Source organism: Coregonus clupeaformis, chromosome 20 (assembly GCF_020615455.1).
Source record: "Coregonus clupeaformis isolate EN_2021a chromosome 20, ASM2061545v1, whole genome shotgun sequence".
Lineage (NCBI taxonomy): Eukaryota > Metazoa > Chordata > Actinopteri > Salmoniformes > Salmonidae > Coregonus > Coregonus clupeaformis.
The window spans coordinates 21,941,567-21,961,566 of NC_059211.1; the positions used below are offsets into that span (position 1 = coordinate 21,941,567).

The window sequence follows — 20,000 nt, forward strand, 5'->3', positions numbered from 1 at the left end:
CAAGGCTATGCTCACTGAGTCTGTACATACAGTACCGGTCAAAAGTTTGGACACACCTACTCATTCAAGGGTTTTTCTTTATTTTGACTATTTTCTACATTGTAGAATAATAGTGAAGACATCAAAACTATGAAATAACACATATGGAATCATGTAGTAACCAAAAAAGTGTTAAACAAATCAAAGTATATTTTATATTTGAGATTCTTCAAAGTAGCCACCCTTTGCCTTGATGACAGCTTTGCACACTCTTGGCATTCTCTCAACCAGCTTCACCTGGAATGCTTTTCCAACAGTCTTGAAGGAGTTCCCACATATGCTGAGCATTTGTTGGCTGCTTTTCCTATACTCTGCGGTCCAACTCATCCCAAACCATCTCAATTGGGTTGAGGTCGGGTGATTGTGGAGGCCAGGTTATCTGATGCAGCACTCCATCACTCTCCTTCTTGGTAAAATAGCCCTTACACAGCCTGGAGGTGTGTTGGGTCATTGTCCTGTTGAAAAACAAATTCTAGTCCCACTAAGTGCAAACCAGATGGGATGGTGTATCGTTGCAGAATGCTGTGGTAGCCATGCTAGTTAAGTGTGCCTTGAATTCTAAATAAATCACAGACAGTGTCACCAGCAAAGCACCCCCACACCATCACACCTCCTCCTCCATGCTTCATGGTTGGAACCACACATGCAGAGATCATCTGTTCACCTACTCTGCGTCTCACAAAAACATGACGGGTTGGAACCAAAAATCTCAAATTTGGACTCATCAGACCAAAGGACAGATTTCCACCGGTCTAATGTCCATTGCTCGTGTTTCTTGGCCCAAGCAAGTCTCTTCTTCTTATTGGTGTCCTTTAGTAGTGGTTTCTTTGCAGCTCTTCGACCATGAAGGCCTGATTCACGCGAACTCCTCTGAACAGTTGCTGTTGAGATGTGTCTGTTACTTGAACTCTGTGAAGCATTTATTTGGGCTGCAATCTGAGGTACAGTTAACTCTAATGAACTTATCCTCTGCAGCAGAGGTAACTCTGGGTCTTCCATTCCTGTGGCGGTCCTCATGAGAGCCAGTTTCATCATAGCACTTGATGGTTTTTGCGACTGCACTTAAAGAAACTTCTTGAAAATGTCCAGATTGACTGACCTTAATGTCTTAAAGTAATGATGGACTGTTGTTTCTCTTTGCTTATTTGAGCTGTTCTTCCCATAATATGGACTTGGTGTTTTATCAAATAGGGTTATCTTCTGTATACCACCCCTACCTTGTCACAACACAGCTGATTGACTCAAACACATTAACAAATTAACTTTTAACAAGGCACACCTGTTAATTGATTTGTTTAACACTTTTTTGGTTACTACATGATTCCATATGTGTTATTTCATAGTTTTGATGTCTTCACTATTATTCTACAATGTAGAAAATAGTAAAAATAAATAAAAACCCTTGAATGAGTTGGTGTGTCCAAACTTTTACTGTTCCTTAATTTTGGGTCAGTCACAGTGGTCAGATATTCTGCCACTGTGTACTCTCTATTTAGGGCCAGATAGCGTTCCAATTTGCTCTGTTTTTTGGTTGATTCTTTCTAGTGTGCCAAATAGTTATCTTTTTGCTTTCTCATAATTTGGTTGGATCTAATTGTGTTGCTGTCCTGGGGCTCTGTGGGGTCTGTTTGTGTTTCTGAACAGAGCCAGCTGGCTGAGGGGACTCTTCTCTAGGTTCATCTCTCTGTAGGTGAGGGCTTTGTGATGGAATGTGTGGGCATCGCTTCCTTTTAGGTGGTTGTAGAATATAACAGCTCTTTTCAGGATTTTTGATAACATTTTACATTTTAGTCATTTAGCAGACGCTCTTATCCTCTCTCTTTCTCTCTCTTTCTCTCTCTGTCTCTCTCTCTCCCTCTCTCTCCTTCTTTCTCTCTCTTGCTCTCTCTCTCTCTCCCTCTCTCTATTTCTTTCTCTCTCTCTCTCTCTCTCTCTCTCTCTCTCTCTCTCTCTCTCTCTCTCTCTCTTCTCTCTCTCTCTCTCTCTCCCTCTCTCTCCATCTTTCTCTCTCTTGCTCTCTCTCTCTCTCCCTCTCTCTCTTTCTTTCTCTCTCTCTCTTTCTCTCTCTGTCTCTCTCTTTCTCTCTCGCTCTCTCTCTTTCTCTCTCTCTCTGTCTCTCTCTTTTTCTCTCTCTCTTTCTCTCTCTCTTTCTCTCTCTCTCTCTCTCTCTCTCTCTCTCTCTCTCTCTCTCTCTCTCTCTCTCTCTCTCTCTCTCTCTCTTTCTTTCTCTCTCTGTCTCTCTCTCTCTCTCTGTCTGTCTCTCTGTCTGTCTCTCTCTCTGTCTGTCTGTCTGTCTGTCTGCCTGTCTCTCTCTCTCTCTCTCTCTCTCTCTTTCTTTTTCTCTCTCTCTTTCTCTCTCTCTCTGTCTCTCTCTCCCTCCCTCTCTTTCTCTCTCTGTCTCTCTCTCCTTCCCTCTCTTTCTCTCTCTCTCTCTTTCTCTCCCTCTCTCTATTTATCTCTCTCTGTCTCTCTCTCTCTTTCTTTCTCTCTCTCTCTCTCTTTCTCTCTCTCCCTCCCTCTCTTTCTCTCTCTCTCTCTCTTTCTCTCCCTCTCTCTTTCTCTCTCTCTCCCTCCCTCTCTTTCTCTCTCTCTCTCTCCCTCTCTTTCTCTCCCTCTCTCTCCCTCTCTCTATTTCTCTCTCTCTCCCTCTTCCTCTCTGTTTTTCTCTCTCTCTCCCTCTACCTCAGAGTACAATAGTTAAATCTCTCTCTGTCGTAATGCATTCATCGCCATTAAACTTTCAGATCTGCTTTATACCCAAAACAGTCCTATCTTTCCTCTGCAGAACAGAGTGGAATCAGTCTTTGACATCAGATTCTCTCATTTTCCTTCAGAGGATTTTCTCTTTCTCTTATTTCTTTTTTCTCTTTTTCATTTAGTTAATTTCCTATGTTTCCCTGTTTTCCAGAGTACAGTCGGTTTGAAGCCAAAATCCATGATCTTCGGGAGCAGATGATGAACAGCAGTATCAGCTCTGGATCTCTGCGGACCAGCCAGAAGAGAACGCTCTACGTCAGGTAATAACTACTCTACGCCGAGTGGCGCAGCGGTTAAAGGCACTGCATCTCAGTGCTGGAGGTGTCACTACAGACCCTGGTTCGATTCCAGGCTGTATCACAATCCGGCCGTGATTGGGAGGCCCATAGGGCGGCGCATAATTGGCCCAGCGTCGTCCGCGTTTGGCCGGGGTAGGCCGTCATTGAAAATAAGAATTTGTTCTTAACTGACTTGCCTAGTTAAATAAAGGTTAAATAAAAAATACATAAAAATAACCTATATCACGTACGACTACCTGATAAACCTGTATAATCCTAACCCTTATGATCATGTCTATGGCGTCATCTCCTAATGTACGCACTGTTATGAAGGAAGTGGGCAGGTGAAGAAGCAGACTCCTGATAGGCTGATAAGGTAGACACATTACATTATATATGCTACTGTACAGTATATTAGGCCTATATCAAATAGTTCGGAGGCTGTCGTCTATACTCTCTCGGTACTTTGACCACCTTTACCTTCATGATGCTATCAATGCACCTTACCATAGGGACAACTTTATTGCCCGTACAGTGACAATGACAATATTCAAGCCATAAGGGCGGAGCACAGGAGCACTGACCCTTCGATTGATCGAGTCTTCTCTCTGTGTCTCTGTCTGTGTTGACACAGACACTTAGGGTGTTTTCACACTTGGTCCCTTTCAGACCATTTTTGTGAACTCAGTGCGGTTCGCTTAATTTTTTTGTGCAGTGTGAACACTCCAAAGGAACTCAGAACCCTCAAAAGGGCCCCTGAACCGAACTGAACGGAGACCCTCTCAAGAGGTCTGGTTCCCTTTTCAAAGGCAAGGGCAGTGTGAATACATAGAGAACTGAGTTCACTTTAAAAAGGACCGAGATTGGTTATTTTAAAGAGGACTATATGTGAAAACACCCTTAGACAACACCACAAGCACGTACACAAACATACACACTCACACACAGGCCTTTTCGCCGCCATCTGAAGTGAACGGATCCTCTGCACTGACACATTGATTGATGTCAGAGAAGCCATTGTCCTTTATGTTGACTGGAGCCCTGATATGGCTGGCCTTCCTACATTATGATGTAGACAGACAGCTGATAATAGAGGCTAGTTTGATTGGGCCGTTCAGGCCTCATCTGTGTCTGGCCAGCCTGCCTCCTGTACACAGCAGGCCCATGGGAGGGGAGAATGTCATAGATGCCTATTTCTAATTATTTTAGAATGCAATGTTAAAAAATATTGATTTTAGCTTTTCTCACTAAGGGCAAATTATTGCGGTTTGTTATTATATTTAGCTACCTGTTTTTCTTGTTATGAATAAGAGTGTCATAATGGTTTGGGGCTGGTTTTCATGGTTCGGCCTAGGCCCCTTAGTTCCAGTGAAGGGATATCTTAACGCTACAGCATAGAATGACGTTCTAGACGATTCTGTGCTTCCAACTTTGTGGCAACAGTTTGGGGAAGGCCCTTTCCTGTTTCAGCATGACAATGCCCCCGTGCACAAAGCGAGGTCCATACAGAAATAGTTTGTCGAGATCGGTGTGGAAGAACTTGACTGGCCTGCACAGAGCCCTGACCTCAACTTCATCGAACCTTTGGGATGAATTGGAACTCCCGACTGCGAGCCAGGCCTAATCGCCCAACATCAGTGCCCGACCTCACTAATGCTCTTGTGGCTGAAGTCCCCTCAGCAATGTTCCAACATTTAGTGGAACGCCTTCCCAGAAGAGTGGAGGCTGTTATAGCAGCAAAGGGGGGACCAACTCCATATTAATGCACATGATTTTGGAATGAGATGTTCGACAAGCAGGTGTCCACATACTTTGGTCATGTAGTGTGCACTCTATAAAAGGCCTCTCATACAGTATACTGGAGAAGGATATAGAGATCTACCGTCCTGTAGGTTTACACCAGGCCTCTCCAACCCTGTTCCTGGAGATCTACCTCCTGTAGGTTTACACCAGGCCTCTCCAACCCTGTTCCTGGAGATCTACCGTCCTGTAGGTTTACACCAGGCCTCTCCAACCCTGTTCCTGGAGAGCTACCTCCTGTAGGTTTACACCAGGCCTCTCCAACCCTGTTCCTGGAGATCTACCGTCCTGTAGCTTTACACCAGGCCTCTCTAACCCTGTTCCTGGAGATCTACCTCCTGTAGGTTTACACCAGGCCTCTCTAACCCTGTTCCTGGAGATCTACCTCCTGTAGGTTTACACCAGGCCTCTCCAACCCTGTTCCTGGAGATCTACCGTCCTGTAGGTTTACACCAGGCCTCTCCAACCCTGTTCCTGGAGATCTACCTCCTGTAGGTTTACACCAGGCCTCTCCAACCCTGTTCCTGGAGATCTACCTCCTGTAGCTTTACACCAGGCCTCTCTAACCCTGTTCCTGGAGATCTACCGTCCTGTAGCTTTACACCAGGCCTCTCCAACCCTGTTCCTGGAGATCTACCGTCCTGTAGCTTTACACCAGGCCTCTCTAACCCTGTTCCTGGAGATCTACCGTCCTGTAGGTTTACACCAGGCCTCTCTAACCCTGTTCCTGGAGATCTACCTCCCTTAGGTTTACACCAGGCCTCTCCAACCCTGTTCCTGGAGATCTACCGTCCTGTAGGTTTACACCAGGCCTCTCTAACCCTGTTCCTGGAGATCTACCGTCCTGTAGCTTTACACCAGGCCTCTCCAACCCTGTTCCTGGAGATCTACCTCCTGTAGGTTTACACCAGGCCTCTCCAACCCTGTTCCTGGAGATCTACCGTCCTGTAGCTTTACACCAGGCCTCTCCAACCCTGTTCCTGGAGATCTACCTCCTGTAGGTTTACACCAGGCCTCTCTAACCCTGTTCCTGGAGATCTACCGTCCTGTAGGTTTACACCAGGCCTCTCTAACCCTGTTCCTGGAGATCTACCTCACCGGGAGACCCATGGGGTGGCGCACAATTGGCCCAGCGTCGTCCAGGTTAGGGGAGGGAATGGCCGGCAGGGGATGTAGCTCAGTTGGTAGAGCATGGCGTTTGCAACGCCAGGGTTGTGGGTTCGATAAAATAATGTATGTGCTAACTGTAAGTCGCTCTGGATAAGAGCGTCTGCTAAATGACTAAAATGTAATGTAAATGTAGGTTTACACCAGGCCTCTCCAACCCTGTTCCTGGAGATCTACCGTCCTGTAGGTTTACACCAGGCCTCTCCAACCCTGTTCCTGGAGATCTACCTCCTGTAGGTTTACACCAGGCCTCTCTAACCCTGTTCCTGGAGATCTACCTCCTGTAGGTTTACACCAGGCCTCTCCAACCCTGTTCCTGGAGATCTACCGTCCTGTAGGTTTACACCAGGCCTCTCTAACCCTGTTCCTGGAGATCTACCGTCCTGTAGGTTTACACCAGGCCTCTCCAACCCTGTTCCTGGAGATCTACCTCCTGTAGGTTTACACCAGGCCTCTCCAACCCTGTTCCTGGAGATCTACCGTCCTGTAGGTTTACACCAGGCCTCTCCAACCCTGTTCCTGGAGAGCTACCTCCTGTAGGTTTACACCAGGCCTCTCCAACCCTGTTCCTGGAGATCTACCGTCCTGTAGCTTTACACCAGGCCTCTCTAACCCTGTTCCTGGAGATCTACCTCCTGTAGGTTTACACCAGGCCTCTCTAACCCTGTTCCTGGAGATCTACCTCCTGTAGGTTTACACCAGGCCTCTCCAACCCTGTTCCTGGAGATCTACCGTCCTGTAGGTTTACACCAGGCCTCTCTAACCCTGTTCCTGGAGAGCTACCTCCTGTAGGTTTACACCAGGCCTCTCCAACCCTGTTCCTGGAGATCTACCGTCCTGTAGCTTTACACCAGGCCTCTCTAACCCTGTTCCTGGAGATCTACCTCCTGTAGGTTTACACCAGGCCTCTCTAACCCTGTTCCTGGAGATCTACCTCCTGTAGGTTTACACCAGGCCTCTCTAACCCTGTTCCTGGAGATCTACCGTCCTGTAGGTTTACACCAGGCCTCTCCAACCCTGTTCCTGGAGAGCTACCGTCCTGTAGGTTTTCACTCCAACCGCAGTTGTAACTAACCTGATTCAGCTTATCAACCAGCTAATTATTAGTTTTATTAGTTGTGTGTACAGGATACACGTGGTATACACCGTCCAACGAAATGCTTACTTGCAGGTTCCTTCTCAACAATGAAACAACAATTAGAAATAATAAAATATAAGAATATTAACATAAAGTAAATGGCTCAGTGGAGTAGAATAAACATTTTTGCATCAGTGTAATACGGGAAGGCACAATTTATAGTGTTTTAGGGAAGGGGGGATCGGGGGGCAAGTGTTTAAATTGAGCAGTATGTAGCTTTGCTTCATAATAAGAGTCAGGTAGCAGCAGTTGTGATGTGTGTGTTGTAGGGCTGGCGATATGGTCTAAAAACCAGATCTAGAATTTTTTTCAAATGTAGTAAAAAAAAAAAGATATATAAAAAAATCTCTAAATAAGCTTTGTTGTACAATTAAAGGTAAAATACACTGCATTTCAAACAGTCAGGAATAATCTAATGAATTCAGGGCTTGTGAAATTATACCTAGACTAAATATACAGTGCATTCGGAAAGTATTCAGAACCCTTGACTTTTTCCACATTTTGTTACGTTACAGCCTTGTTCTAGAATTGATCGATTAAATTGATTTTTTTCCTCATCAGTCTACACACAATACCCCATAATGACAAAGCAAAAACAGGTTTTTAGAAATGTTTGCAAATGTATTAAAAATAAAAAACGGAAATATCACATTTACGTAAGTATTCAGATCCTTTACTCAGTACTTTGTTGAAGCACCTTTGGCAGCGATTACAGCCTCGAGTCTTCTTGGGTATGATGCTACAAGCTTGGCACACCTGTATTTGGGGAGTTTCTCCCATTCTTCTCTGCAGATCTTCTCAAGCTCTGTCAGGTTGGATGGGGAGCGTCGCTGCACAGCTATTTCCAGGTTTCTCCAGAGAAGTTCGATCGGGTTCAAGTCCGGGCTCTGGCTGGGCCACTCAAGGACATTCAGAGACTTGTCCCGAAGCCACTCCTGTATTGTCTTGGCTGTGTGCTTAGGGTCGTTGTCCTGTTGGAAGGTGAACCTTCACCCCAGTCTGAGGTCCTAAGCGCTCTGGAGCAGGTTTTCTTCAAGGATCTCTCTGTACATTGCTCTGTTCATCTTTCCCTCGATCCTGACTAGTCTCCCAGTCCCTGCCGCTGAAAAACACCCCCACAGCATCTTGTTTCTCATGGTCTGAGAGTCCTTTAGGTGCCTTTTGACAAACTCCAAGCGGGCTGCCATGTGCCTTTTACTGAGGAGTGGCATCTGTCTGGCCACTCTACCATAAAGGCCTGATTGGTGGAGTGCTGCAGAGATGGTTGTCCTTCTGGAAGGTTCTCCCATCTCCACAGAGGAACTATGGAGCTCTGTCAGAGTGACCATCATGTTCTTGGTCACCGCCCTGAAGTGAGGGCATGTGTGCTAAGGTGCGGAGAATCAGAGCAGGTGGTCAGACCAGTTCAAGTGTTCAGCAGTCTGATGGCTTGTAGATAGAAAGTGTCTCTGAGCCTGTTGGTATCAGACCTCATGCTCCGATAGCGTCTGCCTGACGGTAAGGGAGTGAACAGCTCGTGGCTGGGGTGTGTGGGGAGCAGATGTCCTGGATGGGGGGGGGAGCACAGTGATGTACTGGGCCGTCTTCACCACCCACTGGAGGGCCTTGCGGTCCTGGGTGGAGCAATTCCAGTACCAGGCCGTGCTGCAATCGGTCAGGACGCTCTCGATGGTGCAGTGGTCCACTCGATTAGCTTAGGGTTGGACTAAAAACCTACTGGATGGTAGGAACAGGAACCAGGAACAGGGATGGAGAGGCCTGATATAGAGAGATGTGTGGAGAAGGATGTAGTCCCAGTGGTTTGATTCCCACTCTCCCTAACAGGATTAGTCTCTCTGCTAGGGGATGTTTAGGAGATTGAAACTCAAACCAGTCCCTAAAACCATCCTTCTTACTTTGCGCTGACACATACTTCCAGCAACAGAAAATATACTGCATTATGGAAATCCAAGCTTTGCAGAATTATTTTCATTACAGCCCTCTAGAACTGCATGCATTAAATTAGCACTCCATGGCACGTAGGAAAGTCACAGCAAAAGACAGACAACAGATGAAACACAACGAATGGGCTAGTGTTCCACTGCTGAAACATCTACCCTTGGTTCTAAGTAGCTGTGGGTTTAATTAACAACACCTCCACGTTAGAATAGCTCAATCAGTGATCCGTTTAACTACAACTACAGTTTACACTATAGTATCCCCTAGGGCAGTGGTTTGCAACCTAGGGGGCCAATGTTGGGGGCCAAAATTGCCCTCCATCTGTATTGCCCTCCATCTGTATTGCCTTCCATCTGTATTGCCTTCCATCTGTATTGCCTTCCATCTGTATTGCCTTCCATCTGTATTGCCCTCCATCTGTATTGCCCTCCATCTGTATTGCCTTCCATCTGTATTGCCTTCCATCTGTATTGCCTTCCATCTGTATTGCCTTCCATCTGTATTTCCTTCCATCTGTATTGCCTTCCATCTGTATTGCCTTCCATCTGTATTTCCTTCCATCTGTATTGCCTTCCATCTGTATTGCCTTCCATCTGTATTGCCTTCCATCTGTATTTCCTTCCATCTGTATTGCCTTCCATCTGTATTTCCTTCCATCTGTATTGCCTTCCATCTGTATTGCCTTCCATCTGTATTGCCTTCCATCTGTATTGCCTTCCATCTGTATTTCCTTCCATCTGTATTGCCTTCCATCTGTATTGCCTTCCATCTGTATTGCCTTCCATCTGTATTGCCCTCCATCTGTATTGCCCTCATCTGTATTGCCTTCCATCTGTATTGCCTTCCATCTGTATTGCCTTCCATCTGTATTGCCTTCCATCTGTATTGCCCTCCATCTGTATTGCCCTCCATCTGTATTGCCTTCCATCTGTATTGCCTTCCATCTGTATTGCCTTCCATCTGTATTGCCTTCCATCTGTATTGCCTTCCATCTGTATTTCCTTCCATCTGTATTGCCTTCCATCTGTATTTCCTTCCATCTGTATTGCCTTCCATCTGTATTGCCTTCCATCTGTATTTCCTTCCATCTGTATTTCCTTCCATCTGTATTGCCTTCCATCTGTATTGCCTTCCATCTGTATTGCCTTCCATCTGTATTGCCTTCCATCTGTATTTCCTTCCATCTGTATTGCCCTCCATCTGTATTGCCTTCCATCTGTATTGCCTTCCATCTGTATTGCCTTCCATCTGTATTTCCTTCCATCTGTATTGCCCTCCATCTGTATTGCCTTCCATCTGTATTGCCTTCCATCTGTATTGCCTTCCATCTGTATTGCCTTCCATCTGTATTGCCTTCCATCTGTATTGCCTTCCATCTGTATTTCCTTCCATCTGTATTGCCTTCCATCTGTATTTCCTTCCATCTGTATTGCCTTCCATCTGTATTGCCTTCCATCTCATTACAGCAGATGAGGAGGAAAGGCTAGAAAACAGAAAACCCCACATTTCAATTAGCTGCTTTTAACCATGATGTTTTAATGCTCCTGGCTCTGGCATTGGCAGCTGCACTACAGTAAGATGGAGTCTTCCCTGTAATAGAGATGGAAACACACAGGAAGCCAGCCTGGCTAGGTGGATGACCTCATAGCAGACAGAGAAAATGATTTACACTCTTCTATTTTATTGATTGTTAAAAACACAAACAGAGAAAGGCCTGTAGAATCCTGCAATGGCATGTTTTATGTTTTGTTTTTTTTATGATATGAAGTGACATTTACTATGACTGTTTTTTTATCTGTCAGCTGGTGCTGTGTGTGTTGCTGTATGTACCGTAATTTTCGGACTATAAGCCGCGCCTTTTTTGCCATTTTTCGACCCTGCGGCTTATATAACGGTGCGGCTAATCTATGGATTTTTACAGCTAACGGCCACTAGAAGACCTCCTAAATCTATGGATTTTACAGGTTACAGTCCACCAACTTTAACTCTATGGGCTCTATGACCGGTCCGCGCCCCCCACCTTTAAGCGGCGGGCTCCAGCAGGAAAAGCTGGAGGCCGGAAAAGAGTGAGACAGGTAGCGCGCAAAAGTAAAAGTGGAACCGAGAGTGGTACGAGAGACAGAACGAGAGACAGAACGAGAGCAAGACAGACAGACATTACGAGAGCGAGACAGTTTGTGCAAAGGAAGTTTTCAAGCAGCCATCTCTTTCCCGACAATCCCCTCTGTGCACGAACCCTTACATATGGTAATTAAACATTAAAACACCTGCGGCTTATAGTCCTGTGCGGCTTATATATGTACACATCATTCAATTTAGCTGCTGCGGCTTATACTCCGGTGCGCCTTATAGTGCGAAACTACGGTACCTGTATCAAGACATTTATTTCATACAGAGTGTAAGTGTTTGTGCTCAGTACTGAAAGGAAAGAGGGGCCCCACCACTCAATACGAGTAAAAGGAAAGAGGGGCCCCACCACTCAATACGAGTAAAAGGAAAGAGGGGCCCCACCACTCAATACGAGTAAAAGGAAAGAGGGGCCCCACCACTCAATACGAGTAAAAGGAAAGAGGGGCCCCACCACTCAATACGAGTAAAAGGAAAGAGGGGCCCCACCACTCAATACGAGTAAAAGGTGCGCTTCATAGAAGTTCCGATTATCAGACTACATTAACATTATGTAACATGGGCAGGCACATTACTGAGTAATTACAGAGTTAAGGTTATTGCTGATCATTGTTCTCAATGCTCGTTCATTTCATTTGTTTAACATAGGTAACCACCTTTCATGGACATCTTTCATTTAAATACCATCATTTAATTGCTGCTGTTACTACGATTATTACACTAGAAAGGCACTGTACACTACAATAAGTGTGATGGCTTCTGTTTTCTCTACAGTACCTTCAGTATGTGGACTTTACATGTTTCTGACCAAGACACTGTCTGGTGTTTTTCCTAGTATTCCAGCTTTCTCAGCTCTATCTGTCCCAGTGCTGCAGTACAGCCCTGTTTTATTGGTGAAGGAAAGACATGGGGATAAGGCAGTACAGCCCTGTTTTATTGAAGAAGGAAAGACATAGGGATAAGGCAGTACAGCCCTGTTTTATTGGTGAAGGAAAGACATGGGGATAAGGCAGTACAGCCCTGTTTTATTGATGAAGGAAAGACATGGGGATAAGGCAGTACAGCCCTGTTTTATTGGTGAAGGAAAGACATGGGGATAAGGCAGTACAGCCCTGTTTTATTGAAGAAGGAAAGACATAGGGATAAGGCAGTACAGCCCTGTTTTATTGGTGAAGGAAAGACATGGGGATAAGGCAGTACAGCCCTGTTTTATTGGTGAAGGAAAGACATGGGGATAAGGCAGTACAGCCCTGTTTTATTGAAGAAGGAAAGACATAAGGATAAGGCAGTACAGCCCTGTTTTATTGGTGAAGGAAAGACATGGGGATAAGGCAGTACAGCCCTGTTTTATTGATGAAGGAAAGACATGGGGATAAGGCAGTACAGCCCTGTTTTATTGATGAAGGAAAGACATGGGGATAAGGCAGTACAGCCCTGTTTTATTGATGAAGGAAAGACATGGGGATAAGGCAGTACAGCCCTGTTTTATTGATAAAGGAAAGACATGGGGATAAGGCAGTACAGCCCTGTTTTATTGGTGAAGGAAAGACATGGGGATAAGGCAGTACAGCCCTGTTTTATTGGTGAAGGAAAGACATGGGGATAAGGCAGTACAGCCCTGTTTTATTGGTGAAGGAAAGACATAGGGATAAGGCAGTACAGCCCTGTTTTATTGATAAAGGAAAGACATGGGGATAAGGCAGTACAGCCCTGTTTTATTGGTGAAGGAAAGACATGGGGATAAGGCAGTACAGCCCTGTTTTATTGATAAAGGAAAGACATGGGGATAAGGCAGTACAGCCCTGTTTTATTGGTGAAGGAAAGACATGGGGATAAGGCAGTACAGCCCTGTTTTATTGGTGAAGGAAAGACATGGGGATAAGGCAGTACAGCCCTGTTTTATTGATGAAGGAAAGACATGGGGATAAGGCAGTACAGCCCTGTTTTATTGATGAAGGAAAGACATGGGGATAAGGCAGTACAGCCCTGTTTTATTGATAAAGGAAAGACATGGGGATAAGGCAGTACAGCCCTGTTTTATTGGTGAAGGAAAGACATGGGGATAAGGCAGTACAGCCCTGTTTTATTGGTGAAGGAAAGACATGGGGATAAGGCAGTACAGCCCTGTTTTATTGATGAAGGAAAGACATGGGGATAAGGCAGTACAGCCCTGTTTTATTGATGAAGGAAAGACATGGGGATAAGGCAGTACAGCCCTGTTTTATTGATAAAGGAAAGACATGGGGATAAGGCAGTACAGCCCTGTTTTATTGATGAAGGAAAGACATGGGGATAAGGCAGTACAGCCCTGTTTTATTGGTGAAGGAAAGACATGGGGATAAGGCAGTACAGCCCTGTTTTATTGATAAAGGAAAGACATGGGGATAAGGCAGTACAGCCCTGTGTTATTGGTGAAGGAAAGACATGGGGATAAGGCAGTACAGCCCTGTTTTATTGATAAAGGAAAGACATGGGGATAAGGCAGTACAGCCCTGTTTTATTGGTGAAGGAAAGACATGGGGATAAGGCAGTACAGCCCTGTTTTATTGGTGAAGGAAAGACATGGGGATAAGGCAGTACAGCCCTGTTTTATTGGTGAAGGAAAGACATGGGGATAAGGCAGTACAGCCCTGTTTTATTGATGAAGGAAAGACATGGGGATAAGGCAGTACAGCCCTGTTTTATTGATGAAGGAAAGACATGGGGATAAGGCAGTACAGCCCTGTTTTATTGATGAAGGAAAGACATGGGGATAAGGCAGTACAGCCCTGTTTTATTGATGAAGGAAAGACATGGGGATAAGGCAGTACAGCCCTGTTTTATTGATGAAGGAAAGACATGGGGATAAGGCAGTACAGCCCTGTTTTATTGATGAAGGAAAGACATGGGGATAAGGCAGTACAGCCCTGTTTTATTGATGAAGGAAAGACATGGGGATAAGGCAGTACAGCCCTGTTTTATTGATGAAGGAAAGACATGGGGATAAGGCAGTACAGCCCTGTTTTATTGAAGAAGGAAAGACATGGGGATAAGGCAGTACAGCCCTGTTTTATTGATGAAGGAAAGACATGGGGATAAGGCAGTACAGCCCTGTTTTATTGATGAAGGAAAGACAGAAACAAATAGCGCCGGAGAAGATGGCTGCCGTTTTACAGCCCTCTAACCAATTGTACTATTATGTGTGTTTTTCCGCGTTATTTGTAATTTATTTTGTACATAATGTTTATGCCATCGTCTCTTATAACCAAAAAGAGCTTCTGGATATCAGGACAGCGATTACTCACCTCGCATTGGACGAAGACTTTTTCTTCAACGAGTCGGACGCGAAGGATATTCTACAGACACCCGGCAAGGCCCAGATCCCCGTCATTCGCCTGAGGAAGAGACGGAGATATCGTGGACGTAGGTCGGGGTGCCTTGTGAGGATCCGACGGCGAGCGAGTAAACTGCCTCTCCCATCAATACTATTAGCCAACGTTCAATCTTTTGAGAATAAAATTGACGATTTAAGATTACGGTTATCCTACCAACGGGACATTAAAAACTGTAATATCTTATGTTTCACGGAGTCGTGGCTGAACGACAACAATGATACCATTCAGCTAGCAGGCTACACGCTACATCGGCAGGACAGAACGGCTGGCTCCGGTAAGACAAAGGGTGGCGGTCTCTGTATATTTGTAAACAACAGCTGGTGTACAAAATCAAATACTAAGGAAGTCTCGAGGTTTTGCTCGCCTGAGGTAGAGTATCTTATGATAAGCTGTAGACCACACTATTTACCAAGAGAGTTTTCAGCTATATTTTTCATAGCTGTCTATTTACCACCACAAACCAATGCTGGCATTAAGATTGCACTGAATGAGTTGTACAAGGCCATTAATCAACAGGAAAACGCTCATCCAGATGCAGCGCTCCTAGTGGCCGGGGACTTTAATGCAGGGAAACTTAAATCCGTTCTACCTAATTTCTACCAGCATGTCAAATGTGCAACCAGAGGGAAAAAAAACTCTAGACCACCTTTACTCCACACACAGAGACGCATACAAAGCTCTCCCTCGCCCTCCATTTGGCAAATCTGACCATAACTCTATCCTCCTGATTCCTGCTTATAAGCAAAAACTGAAGCAGGAAGCACCAGTGATTCGGTTAATAAAAAAGTGGTCAGATGACGCAGATGCCAAGCTACAGGACTGTTTTGCTAGCACAGACTGGAACATGTTCCGGGATTCTTCAGACAGCATTGAGGAGTACACCACATCAGTCACTGGCTTCATCAATAAGTGCATCGATGATGTCGTCCCCCACAGTGACCGTACGTACATACCCCCAACCAGAAGCCATGGATTACAGGCAACATCCGCACTGAGCTAAAGGGTAGAGCTGCCGCTTTCAAGGAACGGGACTCTAACCCGAAGCTTATAAGAAATCCCGCTATGACCTCCGACGAACCATCAAACAGGCAAAGAGTCAATACAGGTCTAAGATTGAATCATACTACACTGGCTCTGGCGCTCGTCGGATGTGGCAGGGCTTGAAAACTATTACAGACTACAAAGGGAAGCACAGCCGCGAGCTGCCCAGTGACACAAGCCTACCAGACGAGCTAAACCACTTCTATGCTCGCTTCGAGGCAAGCAACACTGAAGCATGCATGAGAGCACCAGCTGTTCGGACGACTATGTGATCACGCTCTCCGTAGCCGATGTGAGTAAGACTTTTAAGCAAGTCAACATTCACAAGGCCGCTGGGCCAGACGGATTACCAGGGCGTGTACTCCGAGCATGTGCTGACCAACTGGCAAGTGTCTTCACTGACATTTTCAACATGTCCCTGACCGAGTCTGTAATACCAACATGTTTCAAGCAGACCACCATAGTCCCCGTGCCCAAGAACTCTAAGATAACCTGCCTAAATGACTACCGACCCGTAGCACTGACGTCTGTAGCCATGAAGTGCTTTGAAAGACTGGTCATGGCTCACATCAACAGCATAATCCCAGAAACCCTAGACCCACTCCAATTTGCATACCGCCCCAACAGATCCACAGATGATGCAATCTCTATCGCACTCCACACTGCCCTTTCCCACCTGGACAAGAGGAACACCTACGTGAGAATGCTATTCATTGACTACAGCTCAGCATTCAACACCATAGTGCCCTCTAAGCTCATCACTAAGCTAAGGATCCTGGGACTAAACACCTCCCTCTGCAACTGGATCCTGGACTTCCTGACGGGCCGCCCCCAGGTGGTAAGGGTAGGTAACAACACATCTGCCACACTGATCCTCAACACGGGGGCCCCTCAGGGTGCGTGCTCAGTCCCCTCCTGTACTCTCTGTTCACCCATGACTGCATGGCCAGGCACGACTCCAACACCATCATTAAGTTTGCCGACGACACAACAGTGGTAGGCCTGATCACCGACAACGATGAGACAGCCTATAGGGAGGAGGTCAGAGATCTGGCCGTGTGGTGCCAGGACAACAACCTCTCCCTCAACGTGACCAAGACAAAGGAGATGATTGTGGACTACAGGAAAAAAAGAGGACTGAGCACGCCCCCATTCTCATCGACGGGGCTGTAGTGGAACAGGTTGAGAGCTTCAAGTTCCTTGGTGTCCACATCACCAACGAACTATCATGGTCCAAGCACACCAAGACAGTCGTGAAGAGGGCACGACAAAGCCTATTCCCCCTCAGGAGACTAAAAGATTTGGCATGGGTCCTCAGATCCTCAAAAAAATTCTACAGCTGCACCATCGAGAGCATCCTGACTGGTTGCATCACCGCCTGGTATGGCAACTGCTTGGCCTCTGACCGCAAGGCACTACAGAGGGTAGTGCGTACGGCCCAGTACATCACTGGGGCAAAGCTCCCTGCCATCCAAGACCTCTATACCAGGCGGTGTCAGAGGAAGGCCCTCAAAATTGTCAAAGACTCCAGCCACCCTAGTCATAGACTGTTCTCTCTGCTACCGCACGACAAGCGGTACCGGAGTGCCAAGTCTAGGTCCAAAAGACTTCTCAACAGCTTCTACCCACAAGCCATAAGACTCCTGAACAGCTAATCATGGCTACCCGGACTATTTGCACTGCCCCCCACCCCATCCTTTTTACGCTGCTGCTACTCTGTTAAGTATTTATGCATAGTCACTTTAACTCTACCCACATGTACATATTACCTCAACTACCTCAACTAGCCGGTGCCCCCGCACATTGACTCTGCACCGGTACCCCCCTGTATATATAGCCTCCCTACTGTCACTTTATTTTACTTCTGCTCTTTGTTTTTCTCAACACTTTTTTTGTTGTTGTTTTATTCTTACTTTTTTTGTTTAAAATAAACGCACTGTTGGTTAAGGGCTGTAAGTAAGCATTTCACTGTAATGTCTGCACTTGTTGTATTCGGCGCATGTGACCAATAAAATTTGATTTGATTTGATTTGATTTGACATGGGGATAAGGCAGTACAGCCCTGTTTTATTGATGAAGGAAAGACATGGGGATAAGGCAGTACAGCCCTGTTTTATTGATGAAGGAAAGACATGGAGATAAGGCAGTACAGCCCTGTTTTATTGATGAAGGAAAGACATGGGGATAAGGCAGTACAGCCCTGTTTTATTGATGAAGGAAAGACATGGGGATAAGGCAGTACAGCCCTGTTTTATTGATGAAGGAAAGACATAGGGATAAGGCAGTACAGCCCTGTTTTATTGATGAAGGAAAGACATGGGGATAAGGCAGTACAGCCCTGTTTTATTGAAGAAGGAAAGACATGGGGATAAGGCAGTACAGCCCTGTTTTATTGATGAAGGAAAGACATGGGGATAAGGCAGTACAGTCCTGTTTTATTGATGAAGGAAAGACATGGGGATAAGGCAGTACAGCCCTGTTTTATTGATGAAGGAAAGACATGGGGATAAGGCAGTACAGCCCTGTTTTATTGATGAAGGAAAGACATGGGGATAAGGCAGTACAGCCCTGTTTTATTGATGAAGGAAAGACATGGGGATAAGGCAGTACAGCCCTGTTTTATTGATGAAGGAAAGACATGGGGATAAGGCAGTACAGCCCTGTTTTATTGAAGAAGGAAAGACATGGGGATAAGGCAGTACAGCCCTGTTTTATTGATGAAGGAAAGACATGGGGGTAAGGCAGTACAGCCCTGTTTTATTGATGAAGGAAAGACATGGGGATAAGGCAGTACAGCCCTGTTTTATTGATGAAGGAAAGACATGGGGATAAGGCAGTACAGCCCTGTTTTATTGATGAAGGAAAGACATGGGGATAAGGCAGTACAGCCCTGTTTTATTGATGAAGGAAAGACATGGGGATAAGGCAGTACAGCCCTGTTTTATTGATGAAGGAAAGACATGGGGATAAGGCAGTACAGCCCTGTTTTATTGATGAAGGAAAGACATGGGGATAAGGCAGTACAGCCCTGTTTTATTGATGAAGGAAAGACATGGGGATAAGGCAGTACAGCCCTGTTTTATTGATGAAGGAAAGACATGGGGATATGGCAGTACAGCCCTGTTTTATTGATGAAGGAAATACACGGGGATAAGGCAGTACAGCCCGGTTTTATTGATGAAGGAAAGACACGGGGATAAGGCAGTACAGCCCTGTTTTATAGATGAAGGAAAGACACGGGGATAAGGCAGTACAGCCCTGTTTTATTGATGAGGGAAAGACACGGGGATAAGGCAGTACAGCCCTGTTTTATTGATGAAGGAAAGACATGGGGATAAGGCAGTACAGCCCTGTTTTATTGATGAAGAAAGACATGGGGATAAGGCAGTACAGCCCTGTTTTATTGATGGAGGAAAGACATGAGGATAAGGCAGTACAGCCTTGTTTTATTGGTGAAGGAAAGACATGGGGATAAGGCAGTACAGCCCTGTTTTATTGATGAAGGAAAGACACGGGGATAAGGCAGTACAGCCCTGTTTTATTGATGAAGGAAAGACACGGGGATAAGGCAGTACAGCCCTGTTTTATTGATGAAGGAAAGACACGGGGATAAGGCAGTACAGCCCTGTTTTATTGATGAAGGAAAGACATGGGGATAATGCAGTACAGCCCTGTTTTATTGATGTAGGAAAGACATGGGGGTAAGGCAGTACAGCCCTGTTTTATTGATGAAGGAAAGACATGGGGATAAGGCAGTACAGCCCTGTTTTATTGATGAAGGAAAGACATGGGGATAAGGCAGTACAGCCCTGTTTTATTGATGAAGGAAAGACATGGGGATAAGGCAGTACAGCCCTGTTTTATTGATGAAGGAAAGACATGGGGATAAGGCAGTACAGCCCTGTTTTATTGATGAAGGAAAGACATGGGGATAAGGCAGTACAGCCATGTTTTATTGATGAAGGAAAGACATGGGGATAAGGCAGTACAGCCCTGTTTTATTGATGAAGGAAATACATGGGGATAAGGCAGTACAGCCCTGTTTTATTGGTGAAGGAAAGACATGGGGATAAGGCAGTACAGCCCTGTTTTATTGGTGAAGGAAAGAGATGGGGATAAGGCAGTACAGCCCTGTTTTATTGGTGAAGGAAAGACATGGGGATAAGGCTGGCAGGCTGGATGCTAGGGGATGGCTGATACTTCAGCTCCAGTTCCTTAGCAGGCAGGCAGACACACACACACACACACACACACACACACACACACACACGCGCACACACACACACACACACACGCACACACACACACAATGTCAAGGTTATGCAGTTGCTAAAGCTCTCC

General features: G+C 45.7%; 1 protein-coding gene across 11 annotated transcripts in view; it reads left to right on the plus strand.

Moving 5' to 3' along the window:
* LOC121534111 (disks large homolog 1) overlaps positions 1-20,000 on the plus strand; it is a 253,752-nt gene that overhangs the window by 205,284 nt on the left and 28,468 nt on the right. For all 11 annotated transcript variants that reach the window (XM_041840572.2, XM_041840573.2, XM_041840574.2 and 8 more), the window contains one exon: positions 2,948-3,056. In XM_041840572.2, coding sequence (XP_041696506.2) covers positions 2,948-3,056 — 109 coding nt within the window. The remainder of the gene's footprint in view (positions 1-2,947; positions 3,057-20,000) is intronic.